Genomic DNA, 21,203 nt, shown 5'->3' with positions numbered 1-21,203 from the left:
TGATTGTTTTTTCCTTTCTAATTTCCCTCTTCACCTGCTCCAGGTCAGCAATTCCCAAAATTCCCAAATTCCCAAAATTTCCCCGAATTTCCCCCATTTTTCCTGATTTTTTTCCGATTTTTTTCCGATTTTTTTCCGATTTTTTTCAATTTTTCCATCAAATTCCTGATTTTTTTTTTCCCTCTAATTTCCCTGATCACCTGCTCCAGGTCAGCAATTCCCAAATTCCCAAAATTCCAAAAATTCCAAAAATTTTCCCCAATTTTCCTGATTTTTTCCGATTTTTTTCCGATTTTTTTCCGATTTTTTTCCGATTTTTTTCCGATTTTTGGGTCATTTTTCCATCCAATTTCTCAATTTTGCCCCATTTTTTCTATCTATGTCCCCTCTTCACCTGCTCCAGGTCAGCAATTCCCAAATTCCCAAATTCCCAAAAATTCCAAAAATTTCCCCATTTTTCCTGATTTTTTGCGATTTTTTTCCGATTTTTTTTCTGATTTTTTTTTCCAATTTTTTTCCGATTTTTCCATGAAATTCCTCAATTTTTCTCCCAAGTTTTCTTCTCTTCACCTGCTCCAGGTCAGCAATTCCCAAAATTCCCAAATTCCAAAATTCCCAAAAATTCCCGGAATTTTCCCCATTTTTCCTGATTTTTTCCGATTTTTTCCTGATTTTTTTCTGATTTTTTTTCTGATTTTTTGGTCATTTTTCCGTCAAATTTCTCAATTTTTCTCCCAATTTTTCTCCTCTTCACCTGCTCCAGGTTAGCAATTCCCAAAATTCCCAAATTCCCAAAATTCCCAAAATTCCCAGAATTTTCCCCAATTTTTCCTGATTTTTTGCGATTTTTTTCTGATTTTTTTTTCCGATTTTTCCATGAAATTTCTCAATTTTTCTCCCAAGTTTTCTTCTCTTCACCTGCTCCAGGTCAGCAATTCCCAAAATTCCCAGATTTTTTTTCGATTTTTTCCATCCAATTCCTCAATTTTCCCCCATTTTTTCTATCTTCTGTCCCCTCTTCACCTGCTCCAGGTCAGCAATCCCCAAAATTCCCAAATTCCCAAAATTCCAAAAATTCCCGGAATTTTCCCCCATTTTTCCTGATTTTTTTCCAATTTTTTTCTGATTTTTTTCCGATTTTTTTTCTGATTTTTTTTTTGATTTTTCCATCAAATTCCTGATTTTTTTTTCCCTCTAATTTCCCTCTTCACCTGCTCCAAGTCAGCAATTCCCAAATTTCCCAAAATTCCCAAATTTCCCAAAAATTCCCGGAATTTTCCCCAATTTTCCTGATTTTTTGCGATTTTTTTCTGATTTTTTTTTCTGATTTTTTTTTTGATTTTTCCATCAAATTCCTGATTTTTTTTTCCCTCTAATTTCCCTGGTCACCTGCTCCAGGTTAGCAATTCCCAAAATTCCCAAATTTCCTAAAATTCCCAAAAATTCCCGGAGTTTTCCCCCATTTTTCCTGATTTTTCCCCATTTTTTGGTAATTTTCTGTCATTTTTTCGCTCAAATTTCTCCATTTTTACCCCAAATTTCCCCTTCCCAACCCCCTCTTCACCTGCTCCAGGTCAGAAATTCCCAAAATTGCCAAAATTCCCAAAAATTCCCGGAATTCCCACCATGACGTCACCCCAGTGGTAACCACGCCCACCATGACATCACCCCCGTATGACCACGCCCACCATGACATCACCCCCGTGTGACCACGCCCACCATGACATCACCTCCATTTGACCACGCCCACCGTGGCAGCAACCTTTTCATGACCACGCCCACCATGACGTCACCCCCCATGTGACCACGCCCATCATGACCACGCCCACATTGACATCACTGATCCGCTCGTTTCCCCCATGACATCACCCCGCTGTGACCCCGCCCACCACGACAACACCTCCTGTGACCCCGCCCACCATAACGTCACCCCACTGAGTGACCACGCCCCCCATGATGTAATGTATCCGTTAATTTTCCCCCTTGACACATCCTCCCTGTGGCCCCGCCCCCCATGATGTCATCCCCCATTGTGACCACGCCCACCATGACGTCACCGATCCACTCATTTCCCCCATGGCGTTTCCTCTCCGCGACCATGCCCACCATGACATCACCCCCGTGGTAACCACGCCCCACCATGATGTCACCCTCCTGCGTGACCACGCCCACCATGGCGACACCTCCCTTTGACCACGCCCACCATGACATCACCCATCCGTTCATTTCCCATTACATCACCTCTCCGTGACCACGCCCACCATGACGTCACCTATCTCTTCATTTCCACCATGGTTTCACCTCCATTTGTGACCACGCCCACCATAACCCCACCCCCGTTATGACCACGCCCACCATGACGTCACCCATCTGTTCATTTCCCATTACATCACCTCCCCGTGACCACGCCCACCATGGCTTCACCTCCATTGAGACCACGCCACCATGGCATGACCTCTCCATGACCACGCCCACCATGACGTCACCGCCCCCGTGACCCCGCCCACCATGACATCACCAATCCCCTCATTTCCTCCATGGCATCTCCTCCCTGTGGCCCCGCCCACCATGACATCACCCCTGTTGTGACCACGCCCACCATGACATCACCTCTCCGTGACCACGCCCATCATGGCATCACCCCCCCCCCCCGTTGTGACCACGCCCACAATGACATCACCGACCTGGTAATTTCCTCCATGACATCACCTCCCCATGACCACGCCCAGCATGACCTCACCCCAGTGTGTGACCACGCCCACCATGACGTCACCGATCTTGTCATTTCCCTTGTGGCCACGCCCACCATAACCCCCACCCCCGTTATGACCACGCCCACCATGACATCACCCATCCGTTCATTTCCCATTACATCACCTCCCCGTGACCACGCCCACCATGACATCATCCCCCATTGTGTGTCCACGCCCACCGTGGCTTCACTTCCATTTGACCACGCCCACCATGACGTCACCCATCTGTTTGTTTCCCATTACATCACCTCTCCGTGACCTCGCCCACCATGGCATCGCCTAATTTGACCACGCCCACCGTGGCATCACCCTCTGCGTGACCACGCCCACCATGACGTAATCTATCAGTTCATTTTCCCCCTTGACACATCCTCCCTGTGCCCCCCCCATGATGTCATCCCCATTGTGACCACGCCCACCATGACATCATTCTCACTGTGACCACACCCACCATGACATCACCGATCTTGTCATTTTCCTTGTGGCCACGCCCACCATAGCTCCACCCTCGTTATGACCACGCCCACCATGACATCACCCATCTGTTCATTTCCCATTACATCACCTCTCCGTGACCACGCCCACCATGACATCGCCTCCATTTGACCACGCCCACCGTGGCATCACCAATCCACTCATTTCCTCCATGGCATCTCCTCCCTGTGGCCCCGCCCACCATGGCATCACCCGTGTTGTGACCACGCCCACCATGACATCACCCACTGAGTGACCACGCCCACCATGACGTCATCTATCAGTTCATTTTCCCCCTTGGCATCTCCTCCCTGTGGCCCCGCCCACCATGGCATTACCCCTGTTGTGACCACGCCCACCATGATGTCACCCATCCGTTCATTTCCCATTACATCACCTCTCCATGACCACGCCCACCATGGCATCACCTCTCCATGACCACGCCCACCATGACATAATCAATCTGTTCATTTCTCCTTTGACACATCCTCCCTGTGGCCCCGCCCACCATGACGTCACCCATCTGTTCTTTTCCCATTACATCATCTCTCCGTGACCACGCCCACCAATGCATTGCCTCCATTTGACCACGCCCACCATGACATCACCCTTTTGCATGACCACACCCACCATGACGTCACCCATCTGTTCATTTCCCATTACATCACCTCTCCGTGACCACGCCCACCCTGGCATCACCTCCCCGTGACCACGCCCACCATGACGTCACCTCTCCATGACCACGCCCACCATGACGTCACCTCCCTGTTACCCCGCCCACCATAACGTCACCACTGTTGTGACCACGCCCACCATAACCCCACCCCCGTTATGACCACGCCCACCATGACATCACCTATATCTTCATTTCCCATTACATCACCTCTCCGTGACCACGCCCACCATGACGTCACCTATCTCTTCATTTCCACCATGGTTTCACCTCCATTTGTGACCACGCCCACCATGACGTCACCGCCCCGTGACCCCGCCCCCCGATGACGTCACCAGGCTGTTCTACGCGGGCGCCAGGGAGGGGCAGCTCCCGGCGCTGCTGGCCATGATCCACGTGCGGCGCCACACCCCCGTGCCCGCCCTGCTCGTCACCGTGAGAGCCCAAAACGGGGAGAAAAACCGGGAAATCGGGAAAAAGGAAAAAAAACGGGGAAAAACAAAAAAAAAATGGAGAAAATCGGGCGAAAAACGGGCGAGAAACGGGCGAAAAATGGGCAAAATATGGCTAAGAAAGGGTTAAAATGAGGGTAGGAAAGGGTTAAAAATGTAGTGGAAAATGGCTAAAAAAGGGTTAAAGTGGCTGAAAAATTGGCAAAAAATGGGTTAAAAATTGGTGGAAAATGGGGTAAAAATTGGTGGAAAATGGGGTAAAAATTGGGGAAAAATGAGTTAAATATGGGCAAAAAAAGGATTAAAAATGGGTTAGGAAAGGGTTAAAAATGGGTAAAAAGTGGGTTAAAATTGGGGTGGAAAATGGGTTAAAATAGGTAAAAAATTGGCAAAAAAATGGGGGTAAAAATTGGTGAAAAATGGGTTAAATAGGGGCAAAAAAAGGGTTAAAAATGGGTCAGAAAAGTGTTAAAAATGGGTAAAAAGTGGGTTAAAACTGGGGTGGAAAAATGGATGAAAAATGGGTTAAAATAGGTAAAAAATTAGCAAAAAAATGGGTTAAAAATTGGTGAAAAATGAGTTAAATATGGGCTAAAAGAGAGTTAAAAATGGGTTAGGAAAGGGTTAAAAATGGGTTAGGAAAGGGTTAAAAATGGGTGAAAAATGGGTTGAAAATCGGGTGAAAAATGGATAAAAAATGGGTTAAAATTGGGGTGGAAAATGGATGAAAAATGGGTTAAAATAGGTAAAAAATTGGCAAAAAAATGGGGTAAAAATTGGTGAAAAATGAGTTAAATGTAGGCAAAAAAGGGTTAAAAATGGGTTAGGAAAGGGTTAAAAATGGGGTCTGAAAAGGTAAAAAATGGGTGAAAAAGGGGTTAAAAAATGGATAAAAAATGGGTTAAAATTGGGGTGGAAAATGGGTTAAAATAGGTAAAAAATTGGTAAAAAAATGGGTGAAAATCTGATAAAAAAAGGGTTAAAAATTGCGGGAAAATGAGTTAAATGTGGGCAAAAAAAGGGTTAAAAATGGGTTAGGAAAGGGTTAAAAATGGGGTTAAAAATTGATAAAAAGTGGGTTAAAATTGGGGTGAAAAATGGATGAAAAATGGGTTAAAATAGGTAAAAAATTGGTTAAAAAATGGGTTAAAAATTGGTGGAAAATGAGTTAAATATGGGCAAAAAGAGGGCTAAAAATGGGTTAGGAAAGGGTTAAAAATGGAGTCTGAAACGGTAAAAAATGGGTGAAAAAGGGTTAAAAAATGGACAAAAAATGGGTTAAAATTGGGGTGGAAAATTCGCGAATTTCGGTTCTAAAATCTCAAATTTTCGCCGAATTTTTGGGGTGGGCGTGTCCGGGGTGGGCGTGGCCTGACGCAAGCCCCGCCCCCTTTTCACAGTGCGTCTCCACCCTTCTGATGTTGGTGACGGGCGACATCTACACGCTCATTAATTACGTGGGGTTCGTTAATTACCTCTGGTACGGCGTCACCGTGGCCGGGCTGCTGCTGCTGCGCTGGAGGGAGCCCCGATTGCCCCGCCCCATCAAGGTAGGCCACGCCCCCTTGGCCGCAAACCACGCCCACTTTGTCCCTAAGCCACGCCCACTTTGCCGTTAAACCACACCCACTTTGTATGTGTAATATGAGGCGTCGAACCAGGAAGCCACGCCCACTTTGGTCGCCAAACCACGCCCCCTTTGGGCTTTAGCCACGCCCACTTTGTCCCTAAAACCACGCCCACTTTGTGGTTTAAATGCCGCCCCTTTTGTGGTTAGACCACGCCCACTTTGCTCTTTAACAACGCCCCTTTTGCGCTTTAGCCACGCCCACTTTGTCTCCTAAACCACGCCCACTTTATGTCTCGAACACCATCCCTTTTATGGTTAAACCACGCCCACTTTGCTCTTTAGCCACGCCCATTTTGCTATTTAGCCACGCCCACTTTTTGTCACGAACACCATCCCTTTTATGGTTAAACCACACCCACTTTGCTCTTTAGCCACGCCCATTTTGCTATTTAGCCACCCCCCGCTTCATGCCTCAAATACCATCCCTTTTATGGTTAAACCACGCCCACTTTATTTCTCAAATGCTGCCCCCTTTCATGGTTAAGCCACGCCCACTTTGCTCTTTAACCACTCCCACTTTGTCATTTAGCCACGCCCACTGCGTGCGTGGAATAGGGGATGTTTGATGATGAAGCCACGCCCACTTTGGGTTGTAACCACGCCCCCTACAGGATTCCCACACCCTCCATTCATAAAATTCGATTCCTCTGGCGCCCCCTATAGGATAATATATAAATTATATAAATTATATAAATATAAATATAAATATAAATATAAATATAAATATAAATATGTAAGTAATATATAAATATAAATATAAATAAATATAAGTATAAATTTAAACATATATAAATATAAATGTAAGCATACATAAATATAAATATATGTAAATATACAAATAATATATGCATATAAATATATGTGAAAATACATATTTATACATTGTAGACATTATATATTATATCTATATATATAAGTATATATAAAAACATATATATAAATTATATAAATTATATAAATGTATATATAGACATAAATAATAATAAATAATAATAATAATAATAATAATATAATAGTAGTAATAATAATAATAATAATAATAATAATAATAGTAAATAAATAACTCCCTGGCGGATTCCCACGGTGCCCCCATTCATTAAAAAATAAATCCTTTCCCGCGCCAATCTCCGCCCCCATCCCGCCCACGGCGTTCCCACGCTCCCCATTCATAAAATACCTCACGTTGACCGCCCCTGAGTGGATTCCCACGCTTTTCATTCATAAAAACAATCCCTGCAAATTCTCCCTAATTAATTCCTGTGCCCCCATTGATAAAAATTATCACAGGGAACGCCCCCTTCGGAATTCCCACGCTCCTCATTCATAAAATGGATTGTTACAATTGCCACTACAGAATTCCCATGTCCCCCATTCATAAAATGGATTGTTACAAGTGCCATTACAGAATTCTCACACTCCCCATTCATAAAAATTGATTACTACAAATGCGCCTGCAGAATTCCCACGCTCCCCATTCATAAAAATTGATTACTACAAATGCCCTTAACGGAATTCCCACGCCTCCCATTCATAAAAATCGCTGCTATGGTTGCTCCCGCCAAATTCCCACGCACCCCATTCATAAAATTGATTACTACAAATGCGCCTGCAGAATTCCCACGCTCCCCATTCATAAAAACTCACGCTCCCAGGGTCCCTTAGTGAATTCCCACGCCCCCCATTCATAAAAATCGCTGCAATGGCCGCTCCCAGGGGTTTCCCACGCCCCCCATTCATAAGAAAACGTGCTGCAAACGCCCCCTAAACCATTGCCACGCCCCAAAACCCCCTCAAACAACCCCAAAATCCCCTCAAAGCCCCCCAAAACCCCCTCAAACCGACCCAAAACCCCCTCAAGGACCCCAAACATCCCCTCAAACCTCCCCAAACTCTGAAATATCCCCCCAAAATACCCTCAAATCCCCCCAAACACCCCCAAACCCCTTCAAACCGCCCCAAAATCCCCTCAAACCTCCCCTAAACCTCCCCAAACCTCCTTTAAAGCCCCTAAAAACCTCTCCAAACTCCAAAATATCGCCCCAAAATCCCCTCAAATCCCAATAAAACCCCCCAAAATCTCCTCAAACCACCCCAAATCACCCCCAAATCCCCTCAAATTGCCCTAAAACCTTCTCAAAACCCTCTCAAACCCCCCCAAAACCCCCTCAAAACCCCTCAAATCCCCCCAAACCTCCTCAAAATCCCCTCAAACCCCCTATAAACCTCCCCAAACTCCCTCTAAACCCCCCTAAACTCTGTAATGTCACCCTAAAACCTTCCCAAATCCCCCCAAAATCCCCCCAAAATCCCATTTAGACCCCCCCAAACCCTTTCAAACCCCCTCAAAACCCCCCCAAACCTCCCCAAACTCCCAAAATATCGCCCCAAAATCCCCTCAAATCCCCCCAAAATCCTCTCAAAACCCCCTCTAAACCTCCCCAAAACCCCCACAAGGACCCCAAAAATCCCCCTTAAACCTCCCCAAACTCCAAAATATCACCCCAAAACCTTCCCAAATCCTCCCAAAATCCCCCCAAAATCCTATTTAGACCCCTCAAACCCCCCCAAAACCCCCTCAAACCCCCCCAAACCTCCCCAAACTCCCAAAATACCACCCCAAAATCCCCTCAAATCCCAATAAAACCCCCCAAAATCCCCCCAAATCCCCTCAAAGCCCCTCAACACCCCCTCAAGGACCTCAAGAATCCCCCTTAAACCCCCTAAAAACCTCCCCAAACTCCAAAATGTCCCCCCAAAATCCCCTGAAATCCCCCCAAAACCCTCCCAATTCCCCCCCAAACCCCCCAAAATCCCCTCAAACTTCCCAAAAACCCCCACAAGGACCCCAAAAATCCCCCTTAAACCTCCCCAAACACCCCAAACTCCCCTCAAACCTCCCCTAAACCTCCTTTAAAGCCCCTAAAAACCTCTCCAAACTCCAAAATATCACCCCAAAATCCCCTCAAATCCCCTCCAAACACCCCAAAACCCCCTGAAATCACCCCAAACACCCTCAAGGACCCCAAAAACCCCCCCAAACCTCCCTTAAAGCCCCCAAAAATCTCCCCAAACTCCCAATATTCCACCCCAAAATCCTCTCAAATCGCTCCAAATCACCCCAAAACCCCTTCAAACCGCCCCAAAACTCCCTCAAATCACCCCAAAATCCTCTCAAAACCCCCAAACCCCCTCAAACCTCCCCAAAACCCCCAAAAGGACCCCAAAAATCCCCCCTAAACCTCCCCAAACTCCCAAAATATCCCCCCAAAATCCCCCCAAATCCCTTCAAATCCCCCCAAACCCCCCTGAAATCGCCCCAAAATCCCCTCAAACCTCCCCTAAACCTCCCCAAACCTCCCTTAAAGCCCCTAAAACCCTCCCAAACTCTAAAATATCAGCCCAAAGTCCTCTCAAATTGCCTCAAAATCCGTCCAAACCCCCTCAAACCTCCTCAAAATCCCCCCAAACCCCCCTAAATACCTCCCTAAACTCCGAAATATCACCACAAAACCTTCCCAAATCACCCCAAAATCCCCCCAAAATCCTATTTAGACCCCTCAAACCCCCCCAAAACCCCCTCAAAACCCCCCCAAAGCTCCCCAAACTCCCAAAATACCACCCCAAAATCCTCTCAAATCCCAATAAAACCCCCCAAAATCCCCTCAAACCACCCCAAATCACCCCCAAACGCCCTCAAACCACCCCAAAACCCCCTCAAGGACCCCAAACATCCCCTTAAACCCCCTAAAAACCTCCCCAAACTCCAAAATATCCCCCCAAAATCCCCTCAAATCCCCCCCAAACCCTCCCAATTCCCCCCCAAACCCCCCAAAATCCCCTCAAAAACCCCAAAATCGCCCCAAACCGCCCCAAATTTGTGTTTCCAGGTGCACCTGGTGTTCCCTTAAACCCCCTGAAAATCCCCTCAAACCCTCAAAATATCACCCCAAAACCCCCTCAAATCCCCCCAAAACCCCTCAAACCCCCCCAAAATCCCCCCAAATCCCCTCAAACTTCCCCAAAATCCCCTCAAGGACCCCAAAAATCCCCCTCAAACCTTCCCAAACTCCCAAAATATCACCCCAAAATTCCCCAAATCCCCCCAAAACCCTCCCAATTCCCCCCCAAACCCCCCAAAATCCCCTCAAACACCCCCAAACCGCCCCAAACCGCCCAAACTCCGTAATTGCAGGTGCACGTGGCGTTCCCGGCCGCGTACCTGCTGTTCTGGGGGGCCCTGCTCGTGTTCTCGGTGCTCTCGGAGCCCCTCGTGTGCGGGGTGGGCCTGGCCGTGATGGCCACGGGGGCTCCTGTGTACCTGCTGTGCCTGGGCAGGGGGCCACGACGGCCCCCCGGGATACAGAGAGCCGTGGGTGAGGAGTTATTGGGGTTTATTGGGATTTTGGGGGGGTTAAATGTGATTTTAGAGAGGTTTTATTGGGGTTTGAATGGGGTTTGGGCGCCCCCGTGTCCCTGCTGTGCCTGGGGAGGGGGCCACGAAGGCCCCCAGGGATCCAGAGAGCCGTGGGTGAGGGTTAAATGGGATTTATTGGGGTTTTGGGGTGATTTATTGGGGTTTTGGGGGGGATTTGGGCCGTGATGGCCACGGGGGCTCCCGTGTACCTGCTGTGCCTGGGCAGGGGGCCACGAAGGCCCCCCGGGATCCAGAGAGCCTTGGGTGAGGGTTAAATGGGATTTATTGGGGTTTTGGGGGGTTTAAATGGGATTTTATTGGGATTTTGGGGGGTTTGAATGGGGTTTGGGAGCCCCCGTGTCCCTGCTGTGCCTGGGGAGGGGGCCACGGCGGCCCCCTGGGATACAGAGAGCCATGGGTGAGGGGTTATTGGGGTTTATTGGGGTTTAAATGGGATTTATTGGGATTTTGGGGGGGTTTCAATGGGATTTGGGAGCTCCCCGTGTCCCTGCTGTGCCTGGGCAGGGGCCACGAAGGCCCCCCGGCATCCAGAGAGCCGTGGGTGAGGGGTTATTGGGGTTTAATTGGGATTTTGGGGGGTTTTATTGGGGTTTGAATGGGGTTTGAATGGAGTTTGAAGGGGTTTGGGCGCCCCCGTGTCCCTGCTGTGCCTGGGCAGGGGCCACGAAGGCCCCCCGGGATCCAACGGGCCATGGGTGAGGGGGCTGAGGGGTTTAGTGGGGTTTAAATGGGATTTTATTGGGGTTTTGGGGGGATTTATTGGGATTTTGGGGGGGTTTCAATGGGATTTGGGCGCCCCCGTGTCCCTGCTGTGCCTGGGCAGGGGGCCACGAAGGCCCCCCGGGATCCAGAGAGCCGTGGGTGAGGAGTTATTGGGGTTTAATTGGGATTTTGGGGGGTTTGGGGGGGGATTTATTGGGATTTGAGGGGGTTTTGGGGGGATAGTTTGGGGTTTTGGGGAGGTTTGGGGAGGTTTGAATGGCATTGAATGGGGTGTGGGGAGTTGGAATGGGGGTTTTGGGGGGTTTGAATGGGGTTTGAGTGGGATTTGGAGGGGTTTGGGGGGCTTTGAATGGGATTTTGGGGGTCTTAATGGGGTTTTGGGGGGTTTGAATGGGGTTTGCACGGTTTGAATGGGATTTGATTGGGATTTGGCGGGTTTGAATGGGATTCGAGGGGGTTTAAATGGGATTTTTGGGGGGTTCTGGGGTGATAGTTTGGAGTTTGGGGAGGTTTGAATGGGGTTTCTGGGGGGTTTGAATGGGGTTTGGGTGGGTTTGGAGGGGGTTAAAGGGGGATTTGAGGGGATTTTGGGGGGTCTTATTGGGATTTGGGGGGCTTTGAATGGGGTTTGGGGAGGTTTTGGAGGGGTCTGAAGGGATTTTGGGGAGTTTGAATGGGATTTTTGGGGGGTTTTGGGGAGATAATTTGGAGTTTGGGGAGGTCTTTAGGAGGTTTGAGGGGAATTTGAGGGGATTTTGGGGGGATTTATTGGGGTTTGAGGGGGTTTGGGGGGGATTTGGGGGGTTTGATTGGGGTTTTATTGGGATTTGGGGGGGTTTTGGGGGGATATTTTGGGGTTTTGGGGAGGTTTGGGGAGGTTTGAATGGGATTGAATGGGGTGTGGGGGGTTTGAATGGGGGTTTTGGGGGGTTTGGTTGGGATTTTGGGGGGTTTAAATGAGATTTTTGGGGGGTTTGGGGATGATAGTTTGGGGTTTGGGAGGGATTTTGGGGAGTTTGAGGGGGTTTTGGGGGGATAGTTTGGGGTTTTGGGGGGATTTGTTGGGATTTTGGGGAGATTTGGGGGGGTTTGGAGGGGTTTGAATGGGGTTTGGGAGGGATTGGGGGGGTTTAAAGTGGATTTGGGGGGGTTAAAAGGGAATTTGAGGGGGTTTTGGGGGGATTTATTGGGATTTTGGGGGGTTTGAATGGGGTTTGAGGGGGTTTGGGCGCTCCCGTGTCCCTGCTGTGCCTGGGGAGGGGGCCACGAAGGCCCCCCGGCATCCAACGGGCCATGGGTGAGGGGGCTTTGGGGTTTAATTGGGATTTATTGGGATTTATTGGGGTTTGATTGGGGTTTTATTGAGATTTGAGGGGGTTTTGGGGGGATATTTTGGGGTTTTGGGGGGGTTTGAATGGGGTTTGGGGAGGTTTTGGAGGAGTCTGAAGGGATTTTGGGGGGTTTTATTGGGGTTTGAGGGGATTTTGGGGGGTTTGAGTGGGATTTTGGGGGGATTCAAGAGGGTTTTGGGGTGATTTGAAGGCAGTTTGGGGAGGGTTTATTGGGATTTGGGGGGGTTTAAATGGGATTTTGGGGGGTTTTAAGGGGTTTGAATGGGGGGTTTGATTGGGATTTGGGGGCATTTGAGGGGGTCTGAATGAGATTTTGGGGAGATTGAATGGGGTTTGATTGGGATTTGAAGGGGTTTGAATGGGATTTAAGGGGGTTTTGGGGGTATTTTATTGGGATTTTGGGCAGCTCTTATTGGGGTTTGGGGAGGTTTGAGAGGGTTTTGGGGGATCTAAGTGGGATTTTGGGGTGATATTTTGGGGTTTGGGGGATTTAAATGCGATTTTGGGGGGTTTAAATGGGATTTTGGGGTGATTTAAAGGGGGTTTGCATCGATTTTGGGGAATTTTATTGGGATTTTGGGGGATTTTGGGGGGTTAAAATGGGATTTTTGGGGGGTTTTGGGGTGATAGTTCGGGGTTTGGGGGGATTTGAATGGGATTTTGGGGGGTTTAAATGTGATTTTGGAGGGTTTTATTGGGGTTTTGGGGGGTTTAAATGGGATTTTGGGGGCATTTATTGGGGTTTGAGGGGGTTTTGGGGAGTTTGAATGGGATTTTGGGGGGTTTAAATGGGATTTTGGGGGGTTTTATTGGGGTTTTATTGGGATTTGGGGGGTTTGAATGGGATTTGGGGGATTTAGTTTGGATTTTGGGGGGTCTGAAGGGGATTTGGAGAGGTTTGATTGGGTTTTGGGGGAATTTATTGGGATTTGAGGGGGTTTTGGGGGGATTTATTGGGATTTTGGGGGGTTTAGTTTGGGGTTTTGGGGGGATTTATTGGGATTTGGGGGAGTTTAAATGGGATTTTGGGGGGATTTGGGGGGTTTTGGGGTGATTTGTTGCATTTTGGGGGGATTTATTGGGATTTTGGGGGGTTTGATTGGGATTTGAGGGGGTTTTGGGGCGATTTTTTTGGATTTTGGGGAGGTTTTGGGGGGGATTTGAGGGAATTTGGGGAGATTTTGGGAGGTGTGAATGAGATTTTGGGGGGTTTGAATGGGAATTTTGGGGGGATTTGAGGGGATTTGGGGGTTTGAATGGGATTTTGGGGGGATTTGAGGGGATTTTGGGGTGATATTTTGGGGTTTAGGGGAAAAATTGGGGTTTTTTGGGCAGAAAATTGGGATTTTTGGGGGGATTTTGGGGAAAAAAATGGGATTTTTGGGGGGATTTTGGAGGAAAAAATTGGGATTTTTGGGGGGATTTTGGGGGAAAAATTGGGATTTTTTGGGGGAAAAATTGGGATTTTTGGAGGGATTTTGGGGGAAAAATTGGGGATTTTAGGGGGATTTTGGGGGAAAAATTGGGATTTTTAGGGGGGATTTTGGGGGAAAAATTGGGATTTTTGGGGGAAAAATTGGGGGTTTTTTGGAGGAACAACTGGGATTTTTGGGGGGATTTTGGGGGAAAAATTGGGATTTTTGGGGGGGATTTGGGGGGAAAAATTGGGATTTTTGTGGCCAAAATTGGGATTTTTGGGGGGATTTTGGGGGAAAAAATTGGGATTTTTAGGGGGGATTTTGGGGGAAAAATTGGGATTTTTGGGGGGGATTTTGGGGAAAAATTGGGATTTTTAGGGGGGATTTTGGGGCAAAAATTGGGATTTTTGGGGGGGATTTTGGGGAAAAATTGGGATTTTTTGGGGGGGATTTTGGGGGAAAAATTGGGATTTTTTGCGGGGGGATTTTGGGGGAAAAATTGGGATTTTTGGGGGGGATTTTGGGAAAAAAAAATTGGGATTTTTGTTTTGGAGAAAAAAACTCGGATTTTTTTTTTTGGAGAAAAAATTTTTGGGGTTTTTCATATTTTTCCCCCAAAAAATCCCAATTTTTTTTCCTCTAAAAACCCCAAAAAATCCAAAACCAAAATTGGGAGGAAACTTGGGGAAAAATCGGATGAATTTCGAAAAATTTGATATTTTTGGGGCAGATTTTATGGGAATTCGGGTCGGTTTTTTTGGGAATATTTAATTAATTAATTTTGGTGGGATTTTTGGGGGATTTTTAAGGGATTTTGGGGGTCGGATTTAACAAAAATTTCTGATTTTTTTTTTGTTTTAACTCAAATGTCACTCAAAATTTTTTTTTCTTTTAATTTTATTTTCTTTTTTATTTTGTTATTTATTTTATTTTATTTATTTATTTATTTGTTTTTTATTTTTTTGTTTTGGTTTTCTCCTCCCCCAGCGCGCGTGACGCGGTTCGGGCAGCGCCTCCTATTGGTTGTTTACCCGGGGGGCGTGGCCGAGGATGGCCCCGCCCCCTCCCCCCTCAAGCCCCCCTCCCCCCCCCTGCGAGGATCCCCTGACCCCCCTGACCCGCCCCGCCCCCTCCTAAGCCCCGCCCCTTCCCTTAAGCCCCGCCCCTTTCATTGGCCCCACCCCTGAGCCCGGTGGGACCGCCCCTCCCCCTATAGTGCCTTAAAAGGGGGCGTGGCCTCAATCCCCCCTCATCTCAATGACGTCATGGGCAGAGCCGGCTCCGCCCCTTCCCCTCCTGCTTTTAATAAAAGGGGGCGTGGCCTCGCGGCGGGCGCGGCTTGTGAATAAAAAAAACACCTTTGGCAAAAAAAAAAAAAAAATCGTTGTGTGTGTGTTTTTTTTATTTATTATTATTATCTTTTAATTGAAATTTCAGGATTTTTTCCACCGAAAATTTTCCGTCGTTTTTTTTCCAAAAATCGCCGAATTTTTTTTTTTTTTTGGATCCCGAACTTGGATCAAAAAAAAAAAAAAAAAAAAAAAAAAAATCCTCGATTTTTATTTTTTGTTTTTCCGGAAATTTTTTTGTAGTCGTTTCCGGAAATTCCCGACAGTTTCCGAGGTTTAAAGGAAAAAATCACGAATTCTACAAATAGTCTCCAAATTTTTTTTTAGTTTTTCGCGAATTTTTCCGGAAACCCCCGAACTCTTCACGGAAATCGCCGAAGTTTTGCACGGAAATGTCCGAACTCGAATCGGGGGAAAAAAAAAAAAAAATCCCGAATTTCTCCGGAAATTCCCGAACTCCTCCGAACCTCCCCGACACCGGAAACACCCGAAGAGCCACGGGAACAACCGGAAATACCCGAAGAGCACCGGAAACACCCGAAGAGCCGCCGGGAACACACGGCAAAATCCGGAAATACCCGAAGAGCTACGGAAAGCCACGGAAGGTTACGGAAACAGCCGAAGCGCCGTGCGGAAGTTGCCGAAGCCGCCGTCCGGAAGCGTCCGAAGGCGCAGCGCAAGCGGCGCCACACCAAGATGGCGGACGGGGAGGAGGTGACTCTGGACGGGCGGCCGCTCCATCTGCTGCGCGTCGCCGACCTCAAAGCGGCCCTGGAGCAGCGAGGGCTCGCCAAGAGCGGCCAGAAGAGCGCCCTGATCAAGCGGCTGCGAGGGGTGAGGGGGAAGCGCCAGAAATGGCGGCGGCGCCGAAGGAGAGGCCGCCGTGAGGGGAAAGAGGGGGGGCGGGAAAATGGCGGCGCATGCGCGGGAAGCGGGGAGTGAAGGGGGGGGGGGAAGGTTTCCCCCCCTCAGGGTTTTCCCGCCAACGCGTGAGGGGGGGAAAAGGCGGGAAGGAGGAGACCCCCCCCCCCCCCCCTTCATGAGGGTGAGGGCGGTTTGGGGTGAAAAAAGGAGATTTTGGGTCGGTGGGAGCGGAGAGGTTTTTTTAGGTGGGTTTGTAGGTAAAAGTTGGGGTTTTATGGGGGTTTGGGGTTTTTTTTGCGGGGTTAGGGTGGTCCGCGGAGAGGCTGAGGGGGTTTGGGTTTAAAGGGAGGGTTTTGGGGGAGTTTGTGAGGGGGGTTTGAGGTAAAGTTACGCGTTTTGTGAATTCTGCAAAAAGTCTGAGGGGGATTTGGGTTTAAAGCTCCGGCTTTGAGGGGGTTTGAGGTAAAGTTACGGGTTTTGTGAATTCTACCAAAAAGTCTGAGGGGATTTGGGTTTAAATCTCCGGTTTTGAGGAGTTTGTGAGGCGGTTTGAGGTAAAGTTGCGGGTTTTTGGAATTCTGCAAAAAAATCTGAGGGGAATTTGGGTTTAAAGCTCCGGCTTTGAGGGGGTTTGAGGTAGAGTTGCGGGTTTTGTGAATTCTACAAAAAGTCTGAGGGAGATTTGGGTTTAAAGCTCCGGCTTTGAGGGGGTTTGAGGTAGAGTTGCGGGTTTTGTGAATTCTACAAAAAGTCTGAGGGGGATTTGGGTTTAAAGCTCCGGCTTTGAGGGGGTTTGAGGTAAAGTTGCGGGTTTTGTGAATTCTACAAAAAGTCTGAGGGGATTTGGGTTTAAATCTCCGGTTTTGAGGAGTTTGTGAGGGAATTTGAGGTGAAATTGCGGTTCTGAAGCGATTTGGGTTTAAATCTCCGGTTTTGAGAAGTTTGTGAGGGGATTTGGGTTTAAAGCTTCGCTTTTAAGGTTTTTGTGAGGGGATTTTGAGGTAAAAGTCGCGGTTTTGATGAGTTTTAGGACAAATCGGAGGGGATTTTGGGGTAGAAATTGCGGATTTTGTGAGTTTTGGGGAATGTCTGAGGGGATTTGAAAGCTCCGGGTTTGAGAAATCCGTGAGGGAATTTGAGGTAAAAGCCGCTGTTTTTATGAATTCCGTTAAAACTCTGAGGGGATTTAAATTTTAAACTCCAAATTTTGGGGGATGTTTTAGGAGATTTGAGGTTTTAATGAGTTTGAGGAGGAATTGAAGGCGATTTAAGGTTGAAAACCCATTTTTGGTGAGTTTATGCGGGAATTTGGGGTAAATATCGCAGTAAATATCACATTTGGGGCAAAACTCGGAATTTTATCATTTTGAGGAGATTTCTTTTTGATAATTCGAGATTAAATCCTTGTTTTGGAGGGATTTTAGCAAAAAAAAAATTAATTTTCGTGACTTTAGGAGAGAATTTGAGGTAAAACTTGAAGGTTTGGGGACTTTGACAATTTGAGGTAAAAAGTGAAGTTTTTGTTGAATTTTCAGCAGATTTCAGGTAAAAGTTGCAAATTTTTGTGGATCCCTGAGGAATTTGAGGCCAAATCCTCATTTTTTAACGTGTTTGTGAGGGAATTTGAGGTAAAAATTCCGTTTTTTGAGGCAAAAATCGCAGCTTTGTTGAGGTTTTGAGGGGATTTGAGGTAAAAATCACTTTTTTTTGTGGGTTTATGAGGGGGATTTGAGGCAAAAAAATGCAATTTTTGGTTATTTTGTGAGGGATTTTTGAGGAGATTTTGGTCAGAAATTCAGAATTTTGTGGGGTTTTGGGGGAAATTCTGGGGATTTCAGGGCGGGAGGGCAACAAAAAAAAGGGAATTAATGAAAATGAGAATTTCAGGAAATGGGAAATTTTCCTGATTTTGCCCCAATTTCAGGCGCTGATGTTGGAAAACCTCCAGAAGCACTCGAGCCCCCACCCCACTTTCCAGCCCAACTCCCAGGTGAGACCCCCAAAAATCCCCAAATTCACCCCAAATTTACCAAAATCCAACAAAATTCCCAAAAATTTCCCAAAAAATTGGGAAAAAATACCCAAAAAATTAATAAAAAATCCCAAATAATCCCGAATATTTGGGCATTCCCAATTTTTGGAATCTTGGTTCACTTTATCCCCAAAACCCCTTTAAAAATCCCTAAAAAATCATTGAAAAATCACTAAAAAAAAGCCAAAAAATTCTCAAAAGTCACCCAAAAAATTGGGAAAAAATTCCCAAAAAATTAATAAAAATTCCCAAATTTTTGGGAATTTCCAACTTTTGGAATCTTGGTTCGCTTTATCCCCAAAACCCATTTAAAAATCCCTAAAAAATAATTTAAAATCGCTAAAAATTGCCAAAAAATTCTCAAAATTCACCCAAAAAATTGGGAAAAAAATAATTAAAAATCCCAAATAATCCCAAATTTTTGGGAATTCCCAATTTTTGGAATCTTGGGTTGGAAAGGCTTCGCTTTATCCCCAAAACCCATTTAAAAATTCCTTAAAAAATCATCTAAAATCACTAAAAATGCTAAAAAATTCTCAAAATTCACCCAAAAATTCTGCAAAAAATTGGGAAAAAAATCCCAAGAACTTAATAAAAATCCCAAATTTTTGGGAATTCCCAATTTTTGGAATCTTGGTTCACTTTATCCCCAAAACCCATTTAAAAATCCCTGAAAAAAAATCATCTAAAATCGTCAAAAAATGGCAAAAAATTGTCAAAATTCACCCAAAAAATTGGGAAAAAATTTCCAAAAAATTAATAAAAAATCCCAAATAATCCCGAATTTTTGGGAATTCCCAATTTTTGGAATCTTGGTTCGCTTTATCCCCAAAACCCATTTTAAAATCTCTAACAATTCGTCTAAAATCACTATAAAATGGCAAAAAAATCTCAAAATTCACCCAAAAATTCCCCCAAAAATTGGGAAAAAATTCCCAAAAAAATAATAAAAAATCCAAATAAAACCAAATTTGTGGGAATTCCCAATTTTTGAATCTGAGGGGTGGAACAGCCTCACTTAACCCACAGAGAGCCCCAAAAAAATCACTAAAAAATCACCAAAAATCGCTGAAAAATCATAAAAAAAGCCACAAAAAATCGGAAAAAGTCTCCAAAAAATTAATAAAAATCCCAAATTTTTGGGAATTTTTTGGGAATTCCCAATTTTTTAATCTGAGGGGTGGAACAGCCTCGCTTAACTCTCACAGAGCCCCCAAAAAATCACGAAAAAATCACCAAAAATCGCCGAAAAATCATAAAACAAGCCACAAAAAAATCGGAAAAAATTCCCAAAAAATTAATAAAAATCCCAAATTTTTGGGAATTCCCAATTTTTGAATCTGAGGGGTGGAACAGCCTCGCTTAACCCACAGAGAGCCCCCAAAAAATCACTAAAAAATCACCAAAAATCGCCGAAAAATCATAAAAAAAGCCACAAAAAAATCGGAAAAAATTCCCAAAAAATTAATAAAAATCCCAAATTTTTGGGAATTTTTTGGGAATTCCCAATTTTTGAATCTGAGGGGTGGAACAGCCTCACTTAACCCACAGAGAGCCCCCAAAAAATCACGAAAAATTCACCAAAAATCGCCGAAAAATCATTAAAAAAGCCACAAAAAAATCGGAAAAAATTCCCAAAAAATTAATAAAAATCCCAAATTTTTGGGAATTCCCAATTTTTGAATCTGAGGGGTGGAACAGCCTCACTTAACCCACAGAGAGCCCCCAAAAAATCACGAAAAAATCACCAAAAATCGCCGAAAATTCATAAAAAAACGCCAAAAAATCACCAAAAATTTCCCAAAAAAAGGGAAAAAATTCCCCAAATTCCCAGATTTTAATAAATTCCCGTTTTTTTGGCAGATGGGCGAGGCCATGGGGCAGAACAGCTTCATCAAGCAGTACCTGGAGAAGCAGCAGGAGCTGCTGCAGCAGCGCCGGGACCCCCCCGAGCCCCACGGTGAGACCCCAAAATCCCCAAATTTCACCCAAAAAAACCCCCAAAATTCACCCCAAAATCCCCAAATTTCACCCCAAAATAAACCCCAGAATTCACCCCAAAATTCACCTCAAAATCCCCAAATTTCACCTCAAAATTCACCCCAAAATCCCCGAATTTCACCCCAAAATTCACCCAAAAATCCCCCAGATTTTCCTCAAAAACCCCAAAATTCACCACAAAATCCCCAAATTTCACCCCAAAAAAACCCCAGAATTCACCCCAAAAAACCCCCAAAATTTACCTCGAAAAACCCAAATTTCACCCCAAAATAAACCCCAAAATTCACTTCTAAAACCCCAAATTTCACCCCAAAATTCACCCTAAAATCCCCAAAATTCACCCAAATTTCACCCCAAAAAAACCCCCAAAAATTCACTCCTAAATTCACCTCAAAAACCCCAAATTTCACCCCAAAATTCAACCCCAAAATCCCCAAATTTCACCCCAAAAAAACCCCCAAATCTGCCCAAAATTTACCCCAAAACCCATCAAATTTCACCCCAAAATTCACCCCAAAAATCCCCCTGATTTACCTCAAAAACCCCAAATTTCACCCCAATAAAAACCCCTAAAATTCACCCCGGAATTCACCCTAAAATCCCCAAATTTCACCCCAAATTTCACCCCAAAATTCAGCCCAAAAATCCTCCAGATTTACCCCGAAAACTCCAAATTTCACCCCAAAAAACCCCCAAAATTCAGCTCAAAAACCCCAAATTTCACCCCAGAATTCACCCCAAAATCCCCAAATTTCACCCCAAAAAAACCCCAAAATCCCCAAAATTCACCCAAAAAAACCCCCAAAAATTCACTCCTAAAACCTCAAATTTCACCCCCAAAAAACCCCCAAATTTCACCCCAAAATTCACCTCAAAATCCCCAAATTTCACACCAAATTTCACCCCAAAATAAACCCCAAAATTCACCCCTAAATCCTCAAATTTCACCCCAAAATTCACCCCAAAATCCCCAAATTTCACCCCAAAATTCACCCTAAAATCCCCCTGATTTATCCCAAAAAGCCTAAATTTCACCCCAAAATAAAC

General features: G+C 45.7%; 2 protein-coding genes across 2 annotated transcripts in view; both read left to right on the top strand.

Moving 5' to 3' along the window:
- Window positions 1-26: 26 nt before the first annotated feature.
- Window positions 27-15,273, top strand: LOC141727690 (large neutral amino acids transporter small subunit 2-like). The gene is made up of 5 exons (XM_074533965.1): window positions 27-43; window positions 4,239-4,335; window positions 5,753-5,902; window positions 10,175-10,355; window positions 14,898-15,273. The coding sequence occupies exons 2-5, from the start codon at window positions 4,288-4,290 to the stop codon at window positions 15,095-15,097; spliced, it is 579 nt and encodes a 192-aa protein (XP_074390066.1). The 5' UTR covers window positions 27-43; window positions 4,239-4,287; the 3' UTR covers window positions 15,098-15,273.
- Window positions 15,274-15,860: 587 nt separating this feature from the next.
- LOC141727688 (uncharacterized) overlaps window positions 15,861-21,203 on the top strand; it is a 42,360-nt gene continuing 37,017 nt past the window's right edge. Inside the window, exons 1-3 of the mRNA XM_074533964.1 lie at window positions 15,861-16,093; window positions 18,048-18,113; window positions 20,019-20,115. Coding sequence (XP_074390065.1) covers window positions 15,956-16,093; window positions 18,048-18,113; window positions 20,019-20,115 — 301 coding nt within the window. The 5' untranslated portion in view covers window positions 15,861-15,955. The remainder of the gene's footprint in view (window positions 16,094-18,047; window positions 18,114-20,018; window positions 20,116-21,203) is intronic.

Source organism: Zonotrichia albicollis, unplaced genomic scaffold (genome assembly GCF_047830755.1).
Source record: "Zonotrichia albicollis isolate bZonAlb1 unplaced genomic scaffold, bZonAlb1.hap1 Scaffold_195, whole genome shotgun sequence".
Taxonomy (NCBI): Eukaryota; Metazoa; Chordata; class Aves; order Passeriformes; family Passerellidae; genus Zonotrichia; species Zonotrichia albicollis.
The sequence above is the reverse complement of the archived record's forward strand: the minus strand, read 5'-3'. Positions and strand labels throughout refer to the sequence as shown.

Coding starts and splice junctions, on each gene's coding strand:
- LOC141727690 (XM_074533965.1), top strand. CDS start 4,288: ATGATCCACGTGCGGCGCCACACCCCCGTGCCCGCCCTGCTCGTCACC. Junction 4,336..5,752: donor TGCCCGCCCTGCTCGTCACC/GTGAGAGCCCAA, acceptor CCCTTTTCACAG/TGCGTCTCCACCCTTCTGAT. Junction 5,903..10,174: donor GATTGCCCCGCCCCATCAAG/GTAGGCCACGCC, acceptor CCGTAATTGCAG/GTGCACGTGGCGTTCCCGGC.